At 37.8% G+C, this 25,454-nt stretch overlaps 1 protein-coding gene and 1 long non-coding RNA gene across 2 annotated transcripts; both read left to right on the top strand.

Annotated features, from left to right (window-relative positions):
- The first annotated feature begins 868 nt into the window (after positions 1-868).
- LOC145307077 (uncharacterized) lies at positions 869-19,193 on the top strand. Its single transcript, XR_013875289.1, has 7 exons — positions 869-1,152; positions 3,454-3,510; positions 16,761-16,839; positions 16,995-17,144; positions 17,593-17,735; positions 17,912-18,055; positions 19,055-19,193. It is a non-coding gene; the product is annotated as an uncharacterized LOC145307077 (long non-coding RNA).
- Positions 19,194-19,670: 477 nt separating this feature from the next.
- On the top strand, positions 19,671-24,560 carry LOC145307075 (uncharacterized). The gene is made up of 3 exons (XM_080149414.1): positions 19,671-19,829; positions 23,417-23,500; positions 23,684-24,560. Exon 3 carries the CDS (start codon positions 23,686-23,688, stop codon positions 24,487-24,489), a length of 804 nt encoding a protein of 267 aa, XP_080005540.1. The 5' UTR covers positions 19,671-19,829; positions 23,417-23,500; positions 23,684-23,685; the 3' UTR covers positions 24,490-24,560.
- Positions 24,561-25,454: the final 894 nt, after the last annotated feature.

Below are 25,454 nucleotides of genomic sequence, written 5' to 3'. Positions count from 1 at the left end.
AGCCTTTTAAAGATTTCTGGAGACCTGCAGGATCAGGACCTGCAGGATCATACCTGGAACCTAAAAATGACTTTAACACCTGTATTTAATATGAGGATGTACTACTAGAGGATATTCTAGTATTTTGGTAAGATAAAATGCTTTGTTTAAGTCAAAAAATATTTTTGCTCTTTACCTGGATAACCCTGCCAGGTTTGCTAGCATCCTGTGCCCGCCAGGATGGAGATTTTCAAAAAATTCCAACTCTCAGTTATGTTTCATACCCACACTTAAAAAGTCACGCAGTTTGGGCTCTTTATCTTTCACACACAGAAAATGAGATAGAAAAAACCAGATGGGGGGGCCCGACCGTTAAGGGTTAAGGTGGGAGGGGGATAAGTTAACCGCCCTTTTACTTTTTAATTTGAGTTTTGATAAGGAATATTAAAAAAAAATTGGAGCGGGGGATTTTAAATTGGCAGGGTGGAGATACGCCCTCCCAATGGGCGCATTTGTATAAACACCCATATACTACGCCAAGAAAAGGGGAAGGAAAAGGAGAGGGGGAGAACAGGTTTTAAGAATTCCGAGAAATATAATAACTCCAACTTCTACTGGCGATGACGCTATTGTTGATAAGGAACAAAAACATTGATAATATTCATGCATCCAACAAAAAAACGTGATCTATATCAATAGAAATTTCCAGTATAAAACAATTTAAAATGCTTAGTTACAAAATACAGGGTGTTTCAACAGGTTAGCTTCTCATAGGTCACGGAAAGGTTTATAACTATTTTGGGGGAGGGTACTACCACCCTCCTAAGAGAAATCGCCCCTAGAAAAAAATTACCCCCCCAAAAAAATTGAAAAACATTTTTTTTCTTTTAAAATCTGAAATAAAAAATTGGGTTATCAAATTCGACTCTCCCCTCCTCAAGTGCCCCGAGAGGCCTCTAGGGGCGTAGCCGCTAGTATATTATAAGGTATCTACACTATGTTCTTTCAGGATTCAATTTTACCAGGGCAATTAAATATTTCAACTGTTTCACCCTTATCTCTTCCTTGCGACTTTTATCATTTACATAAATACACATGCTTATGCCTATATTAGTTCAGTTTAAAGCGTGCATAGTGATCATAAGGGTGTCATACAACACATCATATTACAAGGTAAGAAGGCTCTGAAACCCATTAATATTTGTTGCATTGAAAAGGGTTCATTACCATACTAAAAATAATCCATATTTATCTCCTTTTACATTTACTTCATTTTTTATCTTCGTTTTTCTTTTTTTTCTTCTTTCTTTCTATTTTTTCCTTTTGTTTCTCTTGTTTCCTTTGAACTTCTCCGTAGCTTTTTTCGTTAATTTAGGCACTTTAGAATTGTCCTATCCATTTCAAATTTTTCATAGTGATCCCTGCAGTAGTTAGGTACGATTTTAAAAGCGTAGCAACTCTATAATCATTAACAGAATGTCTTTACGTCCATTTTAAACATTTTGATTTTTCACTTTTTAACATCAAATTTTATATGATCTAATTTTCCGATTTATCTGATTTATGGTAAACTGATTCCTGGGACAACAAAATACTATATTATGAGCGAAGCAACTCTATAATCAAGTCCTAAAATGCAAGTTTGTCCATAAACATTATACTGTTTCAATCAGTTTTTCAACAAATTTACTTGCAATTTTCAACTTTTATTAATTCATATTGTGATTATTCAGTTCTGACACTTCGCTGTTATGGATAAAGTAATTTTTATGTGATCTAATTATCCGATTGTTCTGAATTTTGTTAAACTGATTCCTGAGACAAAAAAGTACAATATTTTAAGCAAAGTAACTCTATAATCAAGTTCTAAACATGTAAGTATGCCCAACAAATTTACTCACAATTTTGCTTTGACTCTTATTAATTTATATTCTGATTATTCAGTTCTGACACTATACAAGTGTTAATGCTCGTTTGTCCTACCGTTTCAGAACTACGCTTTTATGAATGTTGTCATCCTTGTTTATTTAGGAAGAAGATTTTTCAGAATTGCCTTGAAACCTATTGATATCCGGCGGATTAGAACCGGTTCTTAGCCATACTGAAAAATTATGCTTAGCATCGTATTATATCCAGTTTTCTACGAATATAAAAATGTACAATCATAAGATTAAAACCAGTATTTTTTTGCTTGTGCCATCGGAATCTCGGAGCTAAGTAACTGGATTCAATCTTATAATTGTACATTTTATCCGCGGAAAGCAGTTTATAATACGATGTTATAAATAACTATTATAATATCTGACCTATCCAAGGATCCCTGGATGTCATTAGGTATTACAAGCATAGCCGTTGCGTCTAAACTATGTTGAAATGATTAAATAATCTCCTATTGGCCTATCCAAACATCCTGAATGTCATGTAAAGGGTGTGCAAAAAAATACTTGGATTTTTAAGATTTAAATTGCGCGGCTTGTTTTAATGGTAGAAAAAAAGGTACGCATACTGTTAGAACCACTATGAAGTCTACTTTTAGGAAATATAAGAACGGTTCCTTTGCTAGAAATAATCTAGGAGCTAGGTGGTAAAACGTCCAAAAATTTACTCGCAAGTCAAGTTTTAAGTCAGTTGGGACATTTTAACACGTAGCTCCTAAACTATGTGTACCACACGAGTCGCTTTTATATTTCCTAAAAGTAGACTTCTTAGCGGTTCTAACAGCATGCGCACCTTTTTTTTACCATTAACACAAGCCGCGCAATTTGAATTTTAAAATCTATGCATTTTTTTCACACAATTTATGCATTACAAAAATAGCCGTGTCGTGTAAACTATATTGAAATGATTAAATAATCCTTTTTAAAAGCGAAGTTTTTTTTATAATTAGGGTCGGTCAGTCCGTCCGTCCGTCAGTAACGGAGAGCTTTTTTCGTTAATTTAGGCATGTTAGAATTGTTCCATCGATTTCAAACTTTGCATGATGGTTCCTGTAGTAGTTAGGTACGATTTTGAAAGCGTAGCAACTCTATAATCGTTACCAGAATGTCCGTACGTCCATTTTAAACATGTTGGTTTTTTTACTTTTCTAATAAAACATTTTTATGTGAAAAATTAATCCGATTGATCTGATTTTTGGATTACTGATTCCTATTACAATAACGCACAATATTATTAGCAAAGCATCTCTATAATCAAGTATCAAAAATGTCAGTATGTCTTTAAACAGAATTATGTATTTAAGAAGTTTTGCAACAAATTTATGTACGTACAATTTTGTCAAACCTTACATTTACATATTTTGTATATTCAGTTCTGACACTCAACAAAAGTTAATGTTCGTCTGTCATATCGTTTCAGAGCTTCGCTTTTATGGATGTTGACATCCTTGTTATATATTATGGTATATATTAATAGTATTAACAAGAAGAAGCAGATGTTCAAAAGTAGCGCAAAATAATTAAATTTTACTTTCAGGACTTGGAAGTTAATTATCTGTTTGGTTAACTGAATGTATAAACAAAGTTAAACAAGGTAGGAATTATCATAACAATGGTTTTGGATCATGGAAAGAAAACGAAGAAGCGGTTTTTGTCCTATTTTTACAGTAGTTTTTGATAGGTTATTTTAGGTTATATTAGGTTAAAGTTAATGATTGCCGCGCATGGTTAGGTCCCCCCGCAGTGCAGTGGCTAGAAAAAGGAGAAAAATCTTTTGTGAAAATACGAAGAAACCCGCTGTTTCGTTTCCTTTCCACAATCCAATCTTTTTTTTCAAATATAAAGTAACGGAATGTGTGTTTGTGTGTCTGTGTGTTTGTACCGAAGGATCTCGCTAACTGCTGAACCGATCGGGTTCTCCTTATCATGGAAGCTTCTCATAGGTCCTGGGAAGGTTTATAACTATTTTTGGGGAGGGTACCACCACCCTCCCAAGATAAATCGCCCCTAGAAAAAAATATCCCCCCCCCCAAAAAAAAAACATTTTTGTAATTTTTTTTAAAAAAAGATATAAATACGGGGAGGGGCACCCCCCCAAAAAAATTTTCTCCTCCCACCCCCATATTTTTTTTTTCTTTTTCTTTTCAAATCTGAAATAATGAATCTAGTTATTAAATTCGACTCTCCCCTCTTCAAGTGCCCCTAGAGGCCTCTAGGGGGCATAGTCGCTTGTTATGAAATAAAGGGTAAGGCTTTAAACAGACCTTCTCATATGTACGAAAGGACTTGAAGATAGACATATTTAATCACAGAGTAGCTATGCTCTTTTAAATAAGCAAGCAAAACAGATTTAAGCTTACTCTTCTCTCTTAGTTATTTGAAGTGTGCAGACGTTTCAACAAGTTTAAAATCTTATAAAAACAATCATGCCAATATCTTATTTAAGAAATAATAAGAAATGCATTAATAGTATAGCTTCCTTTTAACTGGGCTATGTTCGTGCTTTGATGACAGATTTTAAATATCTATTGCAAAATAAAAATTGCTGAAAATTGCTGTCAACTAAAATGTCACAATCTTTGATATATTGACTACTCCTCTATATATGTACAAAGACGTCCTTGTTGAAATTTTTTCTAAATTAATATATTGCTTTTGTAGTAGAGGGTACTAGAAACAACCCCTCTACTCCAAAGGCATAAATTCGTCCGATAGAGCCCTAAGCTCCAGTAGTACTATCCAATGAAAGTCCTTCTGATCTATATGTTTCAAAGGTTTATTAGATACTGATCAATTAGCAATAAACACTCATATTTATAGTCAAATACAATGCTGAATATAGAAATGGGGCAGGAATCACGAGGGACGTGAATAAGCTTTGGGTGCACTATCTGCGCAGAAGCAGGCAGGGTAGGCAGGTGATGGGGGTAGACAGGTGAAGGCGAAGGAAGGGGTAAGGTCCACTCGTAGAGAGGGGAGGGGGTAATCCCTTACCCTCCTCCAACTTGTGATAAGTAGGTGGTCCGGACTGACCACCCAGCTAATCCGCCGACGCTATGACAAACAAAGGCTTTTGTTATCAGGGAGAAGGATTAAGTGCAGAAGGCTTGTGATTTCATATCTAAATTAAACTTGCCGCAAATCTTCTATACAGAATGCTAAGCTGTCCGTCTACCACAACTCTCCCTTCCAGACCTTGGGGGCCTAGGCACATCAAGTCTCAACCTGTGGTGGACGTCAGCTTTCTCCTGGAGCAGTTAACGGTGTAGCACGGCCCGGGCTCTGCAGGCTCCGCGAGAAATCCTCTGCTCGGTGTGGCTGTCCGCGGCACTGGAAGTTCTTCCTGGTCTGCAGGACAATCTCAGTCCCAGAAGGTAGTTGGATGTGGAGGCCCAGGTTAACTCTGGAGGCTCCCAGTGGAGGGATGAGGTTAGCGGCCAGGGCATTGAAGTCCATAGGAGCCCCAGACTTGTCTAAGTCCGTGGGGGGTTTGGCTCCCACTCGTTTAGGTATTGCTATCATCTTTAGCAAACACATGGTGTCCGGGTCATCCTCGGGGGCTTCAGTCTCCATCTCGATGGTGGCATCTTGGCCGGCTGGCCCTGGCGGTGGCGTAGGAGGCTCCATCTCGGCATCCAGGTTCCAGACGGGGTCTGTTGGCGGTGCGGTTACTGGCGGCAACGCCAGAGGAGGTGGGACATCTTCTTCAGGCTGGTTGGACAGGTCCTCTTCCATGGCGTCGTGGCGCTGGTCTGAGACAGGTGGGGGCGCAGCTGCACCATCTTCTGGCTGGTACACGAGAAAATGGCCAGGCTCCCTAGGCAGGGCGTCTGCGGATCCCGCATGCAGGTTGGTGGCGTCCTCGTCTCCATCAATATCATCCTGGATGTCTGCTGGGATCTGGTTTGCGGTGATGTCCCCAGTGTAGCAGCGCAGCCATCCAACGTGGACTGTTACTTCAACTATCTTGGCAGTGGGAGAGGCCGGCTTGATGATGTAGTGTACATTGGTGGCGTGCTGGACTATCTTCCAGGACCCGGTCCATCTCTTGGTGATCTTTCCCATCTTCCCAGGTACAAGGCAGGGCACCAGATACTATATGACATCGCCGATCTTGTACTTGGCCGTTCCCTTGTAAGCGGCCGCATTACGTCAGTCAGATGGTCCCATCTTCTTGGCATTGGATGGCATCGTACACAGCTTGGTACCGCTCTAGTATGGCATGTTTGTTGGCCTGCACTGAGGCATATTCAGCGTCAGACAATCTGAGCACCATGTCCACAGGCAGCTTGGCCTCTCTCCCAAAGTAGGCCAGAAATAGGGTGACGCTGGTACTCATGCACACCTTGGTGTTGTAGGCAAGGGCAATAGCTGGAAGGTGGCTCTCCCAGTTATTATCATCACGCTCCAGGAACAACCGCATGCCAGTGTTGAGGGTACAGTGAAATCTCTCCACTCTGTTGGACTGCGGGTTGTAGGGTGGAGGGTGTGTCAGGCCAATCTTGAGCTTTGCTGCCAGCGCAGTGAATACTTGGCCGGTAAACTCCAGACCATTATCCAAATGGATAATGTGGCGGTGCATGATGGCTTCCTCCACCGAGGTGGTGCACTTGTTGGGGATGGGATAGACACAGACAAAACAGCTGAACTCATCCTGACATACCGGTTTCCCGCTAATGTCTCAGGTAGGGGACCCACCAGGTCAATGAACAGTACCTGCTGAGGGTAGCCTTGGCGGGATGTCATGTGTATCCCAGCCTTTAAACACTCCTTAGTGATCTTCTGGAACACTCTGGACAGGTCTGAACCATCAGTCGGACATCATGCTGCACGGTGGGCCACCAGAAGTGCGTGGTGACTCGAGCCAGGGTGGGCTCCATCCCAGTATGGCCAGCTATTGTGACGCAATGAGGCAAGAAGAACGTGTCCTGGTGCAGTTCAGGTGGAAGCAAGTAGCGGGTCCTCTCCCCAGTCAGGGCCTGGGCAGTGATGGTGAGGCATCCATGGTTGTCTATGCCTAGGGCTGTGAATAACATACTGCTGCTCATCTCTGAATTTTCCCCGAAGTTTCAGCTTGGTCAGGGGCTTCCCATTGGACACCCAGTGGCGCACAAGCAGCAGCAGGGGATCCTTGGTCTGGGCAGAAAACATGCATTCTGGATCCAGGTGAATCAGGTTGGGTCCGGACGTAGCTGTCTGAAGGGATGGCGGCTGCTTCCTAGCTGACAAAGGTGGTTGACATACTCGGATTGCTCGGCTTCTTCTTCGGCCGTTGGGGCCAGCATGTAGTCGTCCTCCCGGCTGCTTAATGCATCGGCATTTGTGTTCTTGGAACCGGGGCGGTGGCACACAGTGAAGTCTAGGGCTGCTAGCTCCTCTTACCAGTAGGCTACTATCCTAGTGGATGCGTTGAGCGTCTTTATTTGCAGCAAGGCCGAGGAATTAGTGTTGATCTGGAAACTGCGATAGGACAGGATTCTGTGGAACTTGCTGCAATGATGGCTGCCATCTCTTCCTTCCATGATGGGTACTGCGTCTCGGGCTCAGTCGTCTTGTGGCCGACAGCAGCAATCAGCCTCTCCTTCCCGTCCTGGCACTGGCTGAGGATAGCAGAGATGGCCCATCTGCTGTAGTTGGTGGTAAGCTGGAACACAGCAGGCAGGTCGAACCGTCGTGGCGCTCGTATCGGGGCCTGCCAGAACTTATCCTTTAGCAGGGCTAGCTTGGTCTCCATGGCCTCAGTCCACGTCAGCTCCTTCACAGTCTTCTGCTTGTTCATGTCATAGGTTAAACTGGCGTACTCTGGGATGAATGCCCAGTAGTAGCCGAAAAATCCTAAGAGCGCCAGCAGCTCCTTGGGGGTAGTTGGGGTTGGCCAGTCCAGGATCCGAGCTATGTAGCCATCTTGCATGGGGATACTCTAACGGCTGAGGGTATGCCCAAGATAGTCTACTCAAGAAGTTTGGTCTTCGCCAGCTTGAGGCAAATTCCCCCCTGGCGGTGGGCCTCCAGGACCTTGCGCAGCTAGGCGAGGTGGGCCCAGGTATCATTATGAAACGATAAGATATCGTCAAGATACAACTGGAGGCCCGCGGTGCCCAGGGGGTTGAGCACTCCTGCGATGAATCGAGAGTTGGCCAATTCAAAGGGCATCCGCTTCCAATGATACAGACCCTTGGGGAAGGTGAAGGCGTTGCTGGGGTGACTCTCCTCCTTGATGTGGATCGTATAGTAGGCAGACACTGCATCCAGAGCACTATACACTCGGTGTCCGCCTGCCCACTCCACTAGCTGTTGGATCCTTGGTAGCAGGTAGCTGTCCAACTCCAGGCACTTGTTGAGGGCTCGGTAGTCCACAGCCCAGCAGGTACTTCCATCCTTCTTCTTGATGGGCACCAGGGGACTACTCCAGGCTGAGCTAGAAGGCTCAATCACACCTTTCAACCAGGTTTCCAGTTGGGCTCAAGCTCCGCTTCCTGTCGTGGATTTAGATCTCTTCTGCCTGATGGGCTGGGTACCAGGTTTCAACCGTAGCTGTAGTTCCACTAGATCTGTACACCCAGGAGTAGAGTTAGAGAATACATCACGGAACTCAGAAATCAGCTTCCAGACCTCCTTCTTGAGCAAGAAGTCCAGTTGTAAGAACTCATTCTCTTCTAGCTCCAGGTCTGTCCATAGTTGCTGCATGTCAGGTGGCTCTACGGGTTCTCCCATGGCGTGTAGCTGTGGGGGTGGTGCTGTTGAAACCTCCAGCCACAGGGAGACCTGCATCCACCAGGAGAGGCTGCTCCCCTTCATTGACCATCAGGACTCAGGAGATGCTGGCCGATTCTGGCCGGTGGTCATACAATTCTTCTGGGATAATGAGATCCTCCCCAAACTGTTGCTCCGGGGCAGCTAGGTGGATGGCGTTTTGGCCGAGTAGTTGGAATGGGACTGCCGTAATGCTGTGGGCCGGTAGGGCAACTTGCTTGGCGTTGACAAGCTGGGCCGCTGGCCTGTTTGAGGGGGAGACAGCATTCAGGGTGTGCGTAGCCGGCCGTGACTTGATGGGTAGGAGCACTCTGGAATGGGTCCAGGAGGACACAGCTGGCCGTTGATGAACGTGTCCTTGGTTAGGAGGGCCTCCAGGAAGGCAGCTGGCAAATCTACCGGAGTAGTGTCTGTTACTGGTGGGAGGGTCATAGCCAATAAGTTGGCTTCCTTGCTGGCGTTGAGGGCAGTGTGTATCCAATTGGTCCCTTTCTCAACAACCTGGAGTGGCTCTGGGAGTGGGCCCGGCAGTGGCCCCTTGTAGCTTAGCTCTCGTTCAGCATCCTTGCGGGTGGCCAGGACGCCTCGGAGGGGTATATATTCTCCCCTCACCCACAGCGTGGGGACCTGCATATTGAAGCACAGCCTGGTCCCAAACTCCCTCAGAAAGTACCCAGCTGGCCTATGACTTGGAGCGGTTGGCCTTCTTCGTTTGCAGTCATGATGTGGGTGTTGTTGGGGATCAGCAAGTCTTGTACTCCCATAGCATGCAAGAAGGACTCAAAGATGACAGTGGACCCGGGCACACGGTTGCCCGAGTCTACCATAGCATTGACCTAGACATGCTCTGCCGGGTTCCAGGTGGGGAACCGGACTCTTATGTGACAGGGAAAATGTAAATCCTGTCTTTTTGATATCAGGTGTCCGTCAGGCGGAACTGCGGCAGCGGGCATGCTGCTGCCAATGTACCTGCTATTTATAGTCAAATACAATACTAAATATAGAAATGGGGTAGGAATCATGAGGGACGTGCATAAGCTGGGGGTGCACTTTCCGCACAGAAGCAGGCAGGGTAGGCAGGTGATGGGGGTAGACAGGTGAAGGCGAAGGAAGGGGTAAGGTTCGCCTGTAGAGAGGGGGAGGAGGTAATCCCTTACCCTCCTCCAACTTGTGATAAGTAGGTGGTCTGGACTGACCATCCGGCTTATCCGCCGACGCTATGACAAACAAAGGCTTTTGTTATCAGGGAGAAGGATTAAGGGCAGAAGGCTTGTGATTTCTTATCTATATTAACACCAAAATTGTGGTAGAGGGTACTAGAAACGACCCCTCTACTCCAAAGGCATAAATTCGTCCTATAGAGCCTCTAAGCTCCAGTGGTGCTATCCAATGAAAGTCCTTCTGATCTATATGTTTCAAAGGTTTATTAGATACTGATCAATGAGCAATAAACAATCATATTTATAGTCAAATACAATACTAAATATAGAAATGGGGTAGGAATCATGAGGGACGTGCATAAGCTGGGGGTGCACTTTCCGCACAGAAGCAGGCAGGGTAGGCAGGTGATGGGGGTAGACAGGTGAAGGCGAAGGAAGGGGTAAGGTTCGCCTGTAGAGAGGGGGAGGAGGTAATCCCTTACCCTCCTCCAACTTGTGATAAGTAGGTGGTCTGGACTGACCACCCGGCTTATCCGCCGACGCTATGACAAACAAAGGCTTTTGTTATCAGGGAGAAGGATTAAGGGCAGAAGGCTTGTGATTTCTTATCTATATTAAACTTGCAGCAAATATTCTATACAGAATGCTGGGCTGTCCGTCTACCACACAACCTTTAAATCCATATATCTTCAAAAATAAGGCCTTTGGTTTTTAAGGCATAATTTGTTGGAAAAATGATCTTTAAATATTTGAATCATAAATGTCCCAGAACTGGTTTTTCAAATATATATATAAAGCATTTTATATAACTGTTTTATTTTCTATGCATAAATAAGATTTTTTTAAAAACGTTTCTCTAAAAACACCCGATAAGAAATAAAAAGTTTCATTGTTTTTTTCAAATTTCTAATATTTGAAAATTTTGTATCTTTATTGATATATTCTTTAAAACGCGTAAGTTATTTCCTACTAAGTTTAAATTATACATAGGTAAGTCAAATGTAGGAATCTACGTCAATTTACAGTCCCTATGCAATATACAAACAAAATCTTTTTATTGCATCCTTCTTTTATTCTCTATTAATGTTATCTAGGTTCGCAGACAAACCAAAGATTAGGTATTTGTATTTAAATAAAAAACATGACTTCATAACTTATGTCTGTTATAAATAGCTTTTTAATTTTATAGCTGAAACAAACCAGAACATAAAACTTATAAAAATTTAATCATTTTTTTTAGAAATGATAAACATGACATTTTAGAACACGTGTATGTTTTACTATTGTTAAAAAACAATAAATTAGATAAGACGTAAATAGAAAAATAACAAATTACGTCAATTGACTTATGCAATTTATTTTTATCATTTATTTCATAGCTGGATACATGAATAAAAAAGCTAATATAAATCTCAGCAACTTAAAGTAATATTTACGCATAACCACATAGGACAATCATTTTAAGTTATAATTAGGTTTGGGGAAAATTTTGAATTTAGCTGCAGGCGGCGCCAGTATTGTAAAAACATCTCATCTTAACATAGAGAAAATAAATTTTCAAATTAGATATTTTAAAAGAACATTTTTTAGGTGCCATTGGAGGCCTCTGAGGGCATAGCAATTTTTAAAAATATTAAATCTTCTTGAACTTGCAAACACCCAAGTGAATTGTACATATTAAAGAAAATGTAATTAAAAAAATAAATAATTACTAATATAAAAAAAGCATATATTGCGTTGGTCATTGCGCTAATCCATAAATTGAAACATAACAAAGATGACAACATCCATAAAAGCGAAGCTCTGAAACGGTAGGACGAAAGGGCATTAACACTTGTATAGTGTCAGAACTGAATAATCAGAATTTAAATGTATAATAATCGAAGCAAAATTTTAAGTTAAATTTTAAGGACATTCTTATATTTTTAGGACTTGATTATACTAAAGAGTTGCTTTGCTTATAAAATTGTACTTTGTTGTCCCAGGAATCAGTATTACAAAAATCAATCGGATAAATAGATCATATAAAAATTTGTTGTTAAAAAAATGAAAAAATCAACATGTTTAAAATGGACATACGGACATTCTGGTAACGATTATTGAGTTGCTACGCTTTCTAAATTGAACCCAACTACTACAGGGATCACCATACAAAATATAAAAACTATAGGACCATTTTAACATGACTAAATTAATAAAAAAAGCTATCCGTCACAGACAAACGGACCGACTCTAATTATAGAAAAGATTTGCTTTAAAAAAAATCAAGGATGACAACATCTATAAAAGCGAAGCTTTGAAACGGTAGGACAAACGAACAATAACACTTGTATAGTGTCAGAACTGAATAATCAGAATTTAAATGTATAATAATCGAAGCAAAATTGTAAGTTAAATGTTTATGGACATTCATACATTTTTAGGACTTGATTATACTAGAGAGTTGCTTTGCTTATAATATTGTACTTTGTTGTCCCAGGAATCAGTATTACAAAAATCAGATCAATCGGATAAATAGATCATATAAAAATTTGTTGTTAAAAAAATGAAAAAATGAACATGTTTAAAATGGATGAACGGACATTCTGGTAACGATTATAGAGTTGCTACGCTTTCTAAATTAAACCCAACTACTACAGGGATCACCATACAAAATTATAAAGCTATAGGACCATTAGACCTTTTCATGAAAATAAACTTTTTCGAATTTTAGTCTTCTGCTAACCTAAAAAGTTACTTTAGAAGCCTAGAAATACATGTACAAAATTTCAGCTCTCTATCTCTTCTCGCGACCTAGCGCCATGCATGTAAAATATCAACAGATAACGGTAGCACGGCGGTTTTAATAATATCTCAGCAATGTGCAGGTTTTAAGCTCTTCTGCATATTTCAATTTAAACACATAAGGACAAAGATATATTATCCCAAAAATCTATTGTCAAAGTCTACTCTACACCTAGCGCCAGTCAGTTTTCTAAAATCATGCATTTTATACCTGTGAAAATAGAAATCGCCAGCGCTAGGTGTAGAGTAGACTTTGACAAAAGATTTTTGGGATATTATATCTTTGGCCTTATGTGTTTAAATTGAAATATGCAGAACACCTAAATTCATCTTCCAAGCCATTCTCTAAGCATTTTAATTTTTTTATAAAATAACGGGATTTCAAAACTGTCCTTTGAAAAGGCCTAAAAAATATCTTTTTTTGTCACTTTTTTCACTGCTTATAGTTCCAACTTATTAGGATATTATGCTCAGTTTAAAAAAATCGGCGCCTCCAGCACCAAAACCGGCAAAAACTTGCAGTTAAACTTCTGTGCCCCTACTTGCCCCCCTCTTCGGCCAACAGTAGTTATCTCAAGAAGTAAAAGAGATATCACACAGAAAGAAAACTTTTAAAATAAAACTGAACTAAGTAACCATTACAGATTTCATTTTGGGACTTTCCTTCTAGGGGCTTGTGGAGCAAAAGACCCCCGAAAACACTAAAAATATGAGTTCTGAGCTTATTTTTAAAGATATCAACCTAATTTTTTTTTTAAAACTTTGTTAACATAATGGAACTCAGTAGCATTTACAGATTTCATTTTGGGACTTTCCTTCTAGGGGCTTGTTTGGCAAAAGACCCTCAAAAACTAAAAATATGAGTTCTGGACTTATTTTTAAAGATATCAACCTAATTTTTCTTGAGAAAACTTTTTTAACATAACCAAATAAGTATATTTTGATAATTTTTCTATTCATCTGTTTTTTTGAAATATTTATTTCTATAACAACAAAGAACAATATTATGAAGCGAAGCATCTCTACAATCCAGCTCTGAAAATGTAAGTTATTGCACTCTACAAGTATGTTCGTTTATTTTATTTTAGAGCTTCAATTTCATGGATGTAGTCATCCTTGTTGTAAATTTTAAAAAAAGATGGAAAATAATATTTTATGAATGTTTTCTAGTTGAACTCCACCAACATATTTCTTATCAGTTAAAACAAACATTATAAGCAAACAAAACTAGCTCAACATATAACAAATGTTTCCCGTATTTAATAATATAGTAAAGTAATAGGATGTCTGTCTGTTTATCTATGTTTAAGTGGCTGCGCCTCTAGAGGCCTCTAGGGGCACTTGAGGAGGGGGGGAGTTTAATCTCAAAACCTATTTTTTTAATAAAAATTTTTTTTTAAAGTAAAGAACAAATTTTTTTTAAGGGGGGGGGGGTTGGCGACCCCCCCCCCTCCTGAACCCATTTTTCATTTTAGTTTAAAATTTTTTTGGGGGGGGGAATTTTTTTCTAGGAGCGATTTCTCTTGGGAGGATGGTGGTACCCTCCCCCAATATAGTTATAAACCTTTCCAGGACCTATGGGAAGCTACCCTGTAAAGGAGAACCCGATTGGTTCATCTGTTAGCGAGATCCTTCAGTACAGACAGACAGACTTATAGACAAACACACATCCTGTTACTTTATTATAAGGATTAAATAGACCAAAGAAAAGGCCTTCAAAATTCTTGCTCAATATTTAGTCCATTTTGTTCACGTCTTATGAGCTTCTAGCAACTAGCACCCTTCCCCCTTAATTTTTTAAAAACTTTTAATACTTAGTTTACAATTCCTTTTCCTCTATGACAGTTAACATTAACCCTTAACGGTCGGGGGGGGGGGGGGCGTTGAACGCCCCCCCACCCGATTTTTTCTATCTCATTTTCTGTGTGTGAAAAATAAAGAGCCCAAACTGCTTGACTTTTTAAGTATGGGTATAACACATAACTGAGAGTTGGAATTTTTTGAATATCTCCATCCTAGCGGGCACAGGATGCCAGCAAACCTGGCAGGGTGATCCAGGTAAAGAGCAAAAATATTTTATTTGACTTAAACAAAGCATTTTATCTTACTAAAATACTAAATTATCCTCTAGTAGTACATCTAGTATATGAAAAACAAGTGTTCAAGTCGATTTTAGGTTCCAGGTATGATCCTGCAGGTCCTGTTCCTCCAGGTCTCCAGAAATCTTTAAAAGTCTCCAGTGATCGCAATTTTTGACTTAGAGACTTCAAATATTAAACTTAAGCTTTTCTTACATGTCTACATAACGTATTAAAATTTCATAAAGATCTGCCGCCGTTTTTCCGCCGACCGCCGACTGCGGCGGCTTGCAGCTGCCAAGTACAGCTGCGGCCGCTGAACTTTATGTTTTGATATTTCTAATATAAAATTTACATACAGATAAACATTTTCTGTAAAAAAATTGTTCTTCTAGCTTCAAAAATAAGAAAATTACAGCCGTTTAAAATTTTTAAGTGAAAAGGGACCTAAAAACAAGGGTTGTTAAATAAAAGGGTGAAGGAAGCGAAAATTGACTTTGATTCACTTAAGGTCGGAACTTCATTATCAAACAGGGGACTTGCACAAAATTTTTTAGCCCTCTAGCTCTAATAGGAACTGAGAAAATAGGGGGGGGGGCGTTGAACGCCCCCCCCCCCCGACTGATTAAGGTGCAGCAAGGGGCCCGACTGTAAGGGGTTAAACAAAAAGCCAGAATTTTTATTTTGAGGTCTTTAGATTTGCAGGAAAAATATCTTTTTCAATTGACAAATTAAAAATATATGTTAAAGGTTTTAATAATTCTAACACTACAAATTTTCAACAAAGGGAAAGGAATGTCATTCACATCTTGTGATGTTTTTTTCCCCATGTTCATAATGACTTCAAGAATTTCTCCAGTACTAAGAGGAGCTAAAAAAAAATGAGGGAATTGTTGGGTTAGGTAGGTATTGTCTAAATCAATATCTTTATTATGTATAAAAGCTGAAACTTTTTTCCCTATCTGCAGAGTTTAATGACCATATTATACAGTCTTACCTAACTTCTAATCTATTTAACCCTTAACATTTGGGCCCTTTGCTGCACCTTAATCAGTCGAGGGGTGGGCGTTCAACGCCCCTCCCCCCTATTATCTCAGTTCCTAATTAGAGCTAGTGGGCTAAAAAATTTTGTCCAAGTCCCCAGATTGATATTGAATTTCCGACCCTAAGTAAGTCAAAGTCAATTGTTGCTTCCTTCACCCTTTTATTTAACAACCTTTGTTTTTAGGTCCTTTTTTTACTTAAAATTTTCAATCGGCTGTATTTTCTTATTTTTGAAGCTAGAAGAAATTTTTTTTTTGCAGAAAATGTTTATATTTATGTAAATTTTATATTAGAAATATCAATATATAAATTTCAGCGGCCGCAGCTGTACTTGCCAGCTGCCAGCCGCCGCAGTTGACGGTCGGCGGAAAAACGGCGGCGAATCTTGAAATTTTAATAGACATGTAGACATGTAAGAAAAGCTTAAGTTTAAAATTTGAAGGCTCTAAGTCAAAACTTGCGGCCACAGGAGCCTTTTAAAGATTTCTTGAGACCTGGAGGATCAGAACCTGCAGGATCATACCTGGAACCTGAAATTGACTTGAACAACTGTATAACATATACGGAGGTATTACTAGAGAATATTTTAGTATTTTGTTAAGATAAAATGCTTTGTTTAAGTCAAAATAATATTTTTGCTCTTTACCTGGATGACCTTGCCAGGTTTGCTGGCATCCTGTGCCCGCCAGGATGGAGATATACAAAAAATTCCAACTCTCAGTTATGTTTCATACCCAAACTTAAAAAGTCACGCAGTTTGGGCTCTTTATCTTTCATACACAGAAAATGAGATAGAAAAAACCAGAGGGGGGGGGGGGCGTTCAACGCCCTCCCCCCGACTGTTAAAGGTTAAGTCACACACACATAATGTACTATATAAATTATAGCATCAAAGGTATTTCATTTAATGTTGAAATGCTGTACTATAACTTTTTATAAACAGAAAGAAACATATACATGATAAAGGTTTTGTGATTTTCTAGAATAAAATAATTTCAGCATTATTAAAGATGTTATTTTTCTAGATAGTGTGAAGAAATCCTTCTGATCCCTAAGTGTTTGGCTCACAGAGTGTATGGACATAGATCATTGTTTTACATATAGGTCTGGTTTTTAAAGTCCTTTCTAAAATTTTTTATCCATTTTGAAATAAGCAACCTCTGTTTTAAGTCTCTTCTTTTGCTGATTATCTCAATCACTTTTTTTAGGATTTTTCAATCATTTCATTCCATTTTGAATCCAGTATGTTATTATTTTAGATTTGATGAGCAGTTAAGCATGTTGCTGGATTTATTTCCCTACTGAGAGACCAGAACCCTCTAGTGGTGCCACCATAGAAAGAAGCATACTGATCTTTCACCGGCTGGCTCACATAGTTGGGTCTTCATAATTATCAAATTTCTACTTAGGTAATTTTTAGTAGTAGAGTTACTCTATATTTCAATTGGTCCATACTTATGTTAAAAATCAGAAAAATCAATACTCTATAGTTAAATTATCTCAATTATTTTCATTTTTTTCACTCATATTTCCCTTTTAAATCTTCTTATTATTGAAAAGATCTATTCTATACTTTTGTCCATACTTTTGTCTGTAAAGCCTCAGGGAACATCTATTACTATAGTTAAATAAATGATCACCAGCTGGCTCACAGAGTTGGGTCTTCATAATTATCTGATATCTACTTAGGTAATTTTTAGTAATGAATCTACTCTGTAACTCACTTGGTCCACTTGTGTCTGTAAAGCCTCAGGGAACATCAATTACTATAGTTAGATTATCTAAATTATTTTCATGTTTTTTTACTTCTAATTCCATTTTCAATCCTCTGTGTTATTGAAGATCTCTTTATTTCAGATTAGATGAACAGTTTTTGATAGATTACCCTTCTACTAACAGACCTGAGACCTCTAGTGGTGCCACCATAGAAAGAAGCATACTGATCCTTTACTGGCTGGCTCACAGAGTTGGGTCATTATAATTATCAAATATCTAACTAGGTAATTTTAGTAATAGAGCTACTCTATAACTAGATTGATCCATACTTTTGTCTGTAAAGCCATAGGAAACATCAACTCTCTATAATTAAAACAATTAAATCTCAATTATTTTCATGTTTTTTTACTCCTTCTTCCATTTTAAATCCTCTATGATATTAAAGATCTCCTTATTTCAGATTAGATAAAACAGATTTTGATGGATTATCCCTCTCCTGAAAAACCAAAGACCTCTAGTAGTGCCACCATAGAAGGAAGCATACTGATCCTTCACCGGCTGGCTCACATAGTTTGGTCATCATAATTAACTGATATCTACTTAGGTAATTTTTAGTAATGAATCTTCTCTATAACTCAATTGGTCCATACTTTGTCTGTAAAGCCTCAGGAAACATCAATACTCTAAAGTTAATTTATTTCAATTATTTTCATGTTTTTTACTAATATTTCCCTTTTAAATGTTCTTATTATTGAAAAGATATGTCTTAAGATCAGATGAACAATACATATTTGGTGCATTGCTCTACTGACACACCAGAGACATCTGAAGGAAGTATACTGATTCTTCACTTGCTGGATACAGCATAAGGTCATCATAAATATCAAACCTCTAACTAAATAGGTAACTTTCAGTTATGAATCTACTCTATAACTCACTTGGTCCATACTTTGGTTGTAAAGCCACAGGAAAAATCAATACTTTATTAACAAATTATCTCAATTATTTCAATGTTTATTATACTCATAATTCCATGAAAAATCCTCTAGGTTATTAAAGAACTTTTTGTTAATATTAGATGAACAGTTTGGTGGATTTACTTCCCTACTGAGTACCAGAGACCTCTAGTGGTGCCACCATAGAAGGAAGCATACTGATCCTTCACCAGCTGGCTCACAGAGTTGGGTCATCATATTTATCTGATATCTACTTAGGTAATTTTTAGTAATGAATCTACTCTATAACTCACTTGGTCCATACTTTGTCTGTTATTAAAAGATCTTCTTTTAAAAGATTAGATAAGCATATTTGGTGCATTACCCTACTGAAAGACCAGAGACCTCTAGTGGTGCCACCATAGAAGGAGGCATACTGATACTTCACTGGCTGGCTCACAGAGTTGGGTCTTTATATTTATCTGATATCTCCTTAGGTAATTTTTAGTAATGAATCTACTCTATAACTCACTCGGTCCATACTTTGTCTGTAAAGCCTCAGGGAACACCAATTACTATAGTTAAATTATCTAAATTATTTTCATGTTTTTTTTTACTCCTAATTCCATTTTCAATCCTCTGTGTTATTGAAGATCTCTTTATTTCAGATTAGATGAACAGTTTTTGATAGATTACCCTTCTACTAACAGACCTGAGACCTCTAGTGGTGCCACCATAGAAGGAAGCATACTGATCCTTCACCAGCTGGCTCACAGAGTTGGGTCATCATAATTATCAAATATCTGACTAAGTAACTTTTAGTTATAAATCTACTCTATAACTCACTTGGTCCACTTGTGTCTGTAAAGCCTCATGGAATATCAATTACTATAGTTAAATTATCTAAATTATTTTCATGTTTTTTTTACTCCTAATTCCATTTTCAATCCTCTGTGTTATTGAAGATCTCTTTATTTCAGATTAGATGAACAGTTTTTGATAGATAACCCTTCTACTAACAGACCTGAGACCTCTGGTGGTGCCACCATAGAAGGAAGCATACTGATCCTTTACCGGCTGGCTCACAGAGTTGGGTCATTATAATTATCAAATATCTAACTAGGTAATTTTAGTAATAGAGCTACTCTATAACTAGATTGGTCCATACTTTTGTCTGTAAAGCCATAGGAAACATCAACTCTCTATAATTAAAACAATTAAATCTCAATTATTTTCATGTTTTTTTACTCCTTCTTCCATTTTAAATCCTCTATGATATTAAAGATCTCCTTATTTCAGATTAGATAAAACAGATTTTAATGGATTATCCCTCTCCTGAAAGACCAAAGACCTCTAGTAGTGCCACCATAGAAGGAAGCATACTGATCCTTCACCGGCTGGCTCACATAGTTTGGTCATCATAATCATCAAATTTCTACTTAGGTAATTTTTAGTAGTATAGCTACTATTAACTCACTTGATATCTCTGTTTTTTTTCTATAAAACCTCAGGGAACATCAACCCTTTTAAAGATTTGGGGAAAAAATGATTTTCTTTGTTCCTATAAAAGATAGAGAACTGAAAATTCTTGTAATTATTCCCCTCAAAAAGAATAAAAAAATAAAAGTTCCATGGTCGGATTGCTTGTAGGCATGTTTTTACTAAAAATATCAGAAAATAATTTCAGTCCTTCTATATTCTATTAGAATATTTTACTTTTAACAGCCAGCTAAAATACAAGACTGAAGAGGGTGCAATGTTCACTGGAATATATTAATAAAAAACTAAGAAGTATCAAAGACTTTTTCACTCATGTTTGATATTTTGCAAATCTTGGCTATCTTTATTTGATTTCAAAGACTTTAGACTAAAATTGTTAGAAAATGATTTTTAGTACTTCTATGAAGTACTTGGATGTCTATATATTAACCCTTTACAGTCGGGCCCCTTGCCGCACCTTAATCGGTCGGGGGGGGGGCGTTCAACGCCCCCCCTAATTATCTCAGTTCCTATTAGAGCTAGAGGGCAAAATTTTTTTGTGCAAGTCCCCTGATTGATAATGAATTTCCGACCTTTTATAAGTCTAAGTCAATTTTCGCTTCCTTCACCCTTTTATTTAACAACCTTTGTTTTTAGGTCTTTTTTTATTTAAAAATTTCAAACGGCTGTAATTTTCTTATTTTTGAAGCTAGAAGAAAAATTTTTTCCCAGAAAATGTTTATTTTTATGTAAATTTTACATTAGAAATATCAAAATATAAATTTCAGCGGCCGCAGCTGTACTTGGCAGCTGCCAGCCGCCGCAGTCGGCGGTCGGCGGGAAAACGGCGGCGGATCTTCATGAAATTTTAATACGTTATGTAGACATGTAAGAAAAGCTTAAGTTTAAAATTTGAAGTTTCTAAGTCAAAAATTGAGGCCACAGGAGCCTTTTAAAGATTTCTGGAGACCTGGAGGATCAGGAACTGCAGGATCATACCTGGAACCTGAAATTGACTTGAACACCTGTATTTCATATAAGGATGTACTACTAGAGGATTTTTTTGTATTTTGGTATGATAAAATGCTTTGTTTTAGTCAAAAAAATATTTTGGCTCTTTACCTGGATGACCCTGCCAGGTTTGCTGGCCTCCTGTGCCCGCCAGGATGGAGATATTCAAAAAATTCCAACTCTCAGTTATGTGTCATACCCATACTTAAAAAGTCAAGCAGTTTGGGCTCTTTATCTTTCACACACAGAAAATGAGATAGAAAAAACCGGATGGGGGGGCGTTCAACGCCCCCCCCCCGACCCTTAAGGGTTAATGTGGAAGAGTGAATTATATTTTTCTGAATCATGCAATAATGTATATCCATTTTATATTAGCTTCAGCTCAACTCTTAAAGGAAGCCTGCAAGATATACACCAATTTTACTGCTGAAAGACTGCCACAAGTAGACCATATCCCCAAATTTGAAGCCCTAAGCTTCGTTATAGTCAATTAACATTTTTAGTTACATGAAAATTTTGAAAGATTTGCATTGGTAATGATATAAATTTCAAAATTAAACTATGTTGCCTAGAAATAAAATTATAAGCTTATTTTTGCCAGAAAGTTAGGTTGCCTGTAACTGATTAGATTTTTGCAATAAAAACACCCATTTTTATAATTGAAATCATTAAAAAAATTCAGTTTAACTTGCGTTGTACCTAGAGTACTATAGTATTTCTAGCCAATCAGAAGGCAGAATCAGCCCAACAACCAATCACAGCTGAGCTGAATTATTTTATTTGTTTCCGCTATGATTACAATGTTTAAAAACGAAAATTAAAGAAACCCTGCAAGAAATACCCTGCTTTAACTGCTTAAAGCCTGCCACAACAAGACCCAATACCCAAAATTTAAAGCCTCTAGCATCAATAACAAAAAAGTTACAGACATTTCAAAATGATTCTTATCAAAATTAAAAGCTTATCTTTATCAAAAACTTAGACTACCAGTAACTACCAGTCAAAATGTCTTTTAAAAATTCGGTTTAAATTGTGTTTGAAAGCATAAAATCATAGCGGGAAAAAAATAAACTAATGTAAGTAATACAGATGCTCAGCTGACTTAGCTGTTTAGCGGACTTAGCGCAGACTTAGACTTCTGATTGGCTGGAAATCCTAGAAGCTATTATTTTTTTTAATGATTTTGACTATATAGAAGAGTGTTTTTATTGTAAAAATGTTATCAGTCATTGGCATCCTAAGTTTCTGCCAAAAATAAGCTTATAAGTTTCTTTTAAAGGTTGCGTGATTTTAACCAGATTGGGCCCCAATTCCCACCTTAATAGATTGGGGAGGGGTCATATTGACCCCCCCCATCTATCTCGGCTCCTGTTACAGATAAAGACGTAAAAAAAATTTCTGGTTTTTCATGTGTATTTTTAGAGAAAATTACTTTTTCTAGTCATAGCGGTCAGACCGCTCCTTAGCTGCTTTTTAGCGCCAGCCGCTAAATATTAAAACAGCTGTAGAGCGGCCAATTTTGCAGCTAGGATGACCAAATTTTAGGACGAACTTTTATTTTTCATAACAAAAAAATTACTTTTTCTGATCATCGCCGAAAATGGCAAATAACGGAAACTGCCATTTTCGGCAGTTACCGTCGTAAAACGGCGGTTGGCGGCGCATATTAATATTTTTATCTGTTTATTGTTGCTCAAGGATGTACCAAAAAAATTTATAGGTCTCTAGCTGTAATAAAAGCAACGATATTCATGATATATGTCTGTCGTAAAAGCTGGACAAAAATCGGTCATAAAGTCGGTCAGGGAGCAATCAAACGGTCATAACACCACTTTCTCAGAAGGTCATTTATATCTAAGTATTCACCAAAATAATTTTAGGTTTCTACCTTATACACAAAAGTCATAATGTAGAAATTAAGATTTATTCAGAATTTTTTGTAAATTTGGTGCCACCTAACCGACTTTGACCGGACGCCACGACCGACACAGACCAGATATCTTTATAAGATCAACTCTAGCCGATGTATAATTACTAAACTTGAAAAGTCATGAAGTCACAACTCTCTATCTTACCTACAAAAAAAATGTCATTGAAAAAACTAGAGAGGGGTGGGTCAATATGCCCCCCCCCCCCCCCCCGATCTGTAAGGGTTAAACGTTTTGTTATTTCCCTATTAATAAGTAAATTTGAATAGCAGTTAAAGACATAATCCTTAAATAAGAAAGGAGTTCCTTAAAGGGTGTACAAAAAATGCTCCTTAGAATTAGATAAAACATTCCTGAGCATGTCATAGAGCTCTGAAGTTGAAGAGATCATGAAAAAAGAAAATTGACATTGAATTAATTCAATGAATTGTAGTTTTATTCACTTGCAAGTTGCATATTCCAACTTTACTCACATTTCTGTCAATCTTTCTCCATTTCCAAAAACTAGAAATAATGTCTGTTAGAGTAATATGTGTAGCATTTTTTTACTTTTAACCCATTTTTTGGACACCCTTTATTTATCCTTTTCAATGACTATTTTGTATATTTTAGACATGATAAAAAAAGTGCACTTTGAATGAAGAAAGAAAACAAAAGTTAAGAAAAGAAACAAATAAAGTTATTCACATAGACAAGGTAAAATATTTTCAACTCTTATGCATTGATTCATATATATTTTTTTTTTTATATTTTTAATCTATTAAAAAAAAATATTGATAAACTAGCTTTAAGACTGAAAATAGTAAAGATGTTTATGAAAAATCTTGTTTTATTTAATTTTTGAAAATCATATTGATTTAAGTTTTTTTCTTGCTTTAGAAATGGAGGAAAACACCGAAGAAGATGTGGATACATCTAGATCAACAAGTGATTCAACCAAATCCTTAGAAAGTAAATCAAAATTAGCTCATAAAAGATCATGGAAGAGTGCAAACATGGATGAAGCCATGAATAATTTGGAAATTAATCCTCAAAAGAAACAGAAAACATCACTTTGCACCTGCAGTCTTAAGCTAGGTGTTTATCCTTTATCTACTCTTGAGTCACAATATAACAATGTACTTGAAGACATAGAAAATATGACTATAAATTTTCATGGCCCAGCTGGTTCAAATGAACAACTGAAAATAAAAGAGAAGATTGATGAAATTAAAGAAAAGATTGCTGAATATTATTTTGATAAAAACTGCCAGGTGATAGCAATTCCTAATAACTGGAAGATACCAAAAAAGCCATCAGTGATTGGAATTCCTGACAGAGAAACACAAGATGAAGAATTTTTAGACAAACATTGTGAAGAACTTCTGCATCATGAGATAGTAAATTATGCCAGAAAGAAAAAGAGAGAGGGTATAGTAATTTATGGATTCCAATCCCAAGATTGTCTCAAAGTATTGTCAGATAAAGCCAAAAAATCCAGGGGGAAAAATGTTTTTGCTGAATTGAACAAATTTGAAAAGGAGATTAAAGAAATTCTTAATATAGAAGACATCTCAGTGGAAAAGCTTCAAGAGACTTTGGAAGAACATGAAAGGTGGAAATATGATAAATTAGACAAGAAAGATGCTAAAAGTTGGCTGTTTAAAGAGGAACTTATATTTTACAACCTGCAGAGAAAACTTTAATTTTCTGAAAAATAACCAGTGGGGGGGGGGGTTTACAGTTTGAGAGAAAATATCTACATTACCCCAGTATTACTAAAATTACTCTGACAGATGACAGATGAAAATACCAATGTCTAGATGTAATTTGGTTTCAAATGATTTTTAAAAAGCAAAGTTTAACATATAGCTCTTAAGATTAATTAAGGCATGCTAGAATTGCCCTACGAAAATAAAACTTTTCATGATGATTCCTTCAATAGGTAGGTACAAAATAAGAAAGCAAAGCACTATATAATTAGAAAGTCCCTATGTCCATTTTAAACATACTGATTTTAATTTTTTTTTATATTTACTGCATGATATAATTTGCCTTTTCTTAAATTTTTTGAATAATGATTCCTAGGAAAATAGTGGATAATATAAATTATAATAAGCAAAGCATCTTTTATATACAAGTTTGGCTAGAATTAAAATTTAAATTCTACTTAACCCTTACAGATCGGGCCCCAATTCCCACCTTAATAGATCGGGGGGGGGGGGGGGGCTCAAAGAGCCCCCCCCCCTCTATCTCGGCTCCTGGTACAGATAAAGACGTAAAATTTTTTTCTGGTGGTTCATGTGTATTTTTAGAGAAAATTACTTTTTCTATTCATAGCAGTCAGACCGCTTTTTAGCGGCCAGCCGATAAATTTTAAAACAGCTGTAGAGCGGCCAATTTTGCAGCTAGGATGACCAAATTTTAGGACGAACTTTTATTTTTCATAACAAAAAAATTACTTTTTCTGATCATCGCCGAAAAACGGCAAATAACGGAAACCGCCATTTTCGGCGGTTACGGCGGTAAAACGGCGGTTGGCGGCGCAAATTAATATTTTTATCTGTTTATTATTGCTCAAGGATTTACCAAAAAAATTATAGGTCTCTAGCTGTAATAGAAGCCACGATATTCATGATATATGCCTGTAGTAAAAGCCGGACAAAAATCG

This window comes from Acartia tonsa, chromosome 15 (genome assembly GCF_053477335.1).
Source record: "Acartia tonsa isolate MP-2025a chromosome 15, ASM5347733v1, whole genome shotgun sequence".
NCBI lineage: Eukaryota > Metazoa > Arthropoda > Copepoda > Calanoida > Acartiidae > Acartia > Acartia tonsa.
The sequence above is the reverse complement of the archived record's forward strand: the minus strand, read 5'-3'. Positions and strand labels throughout refer to the sequence as shown.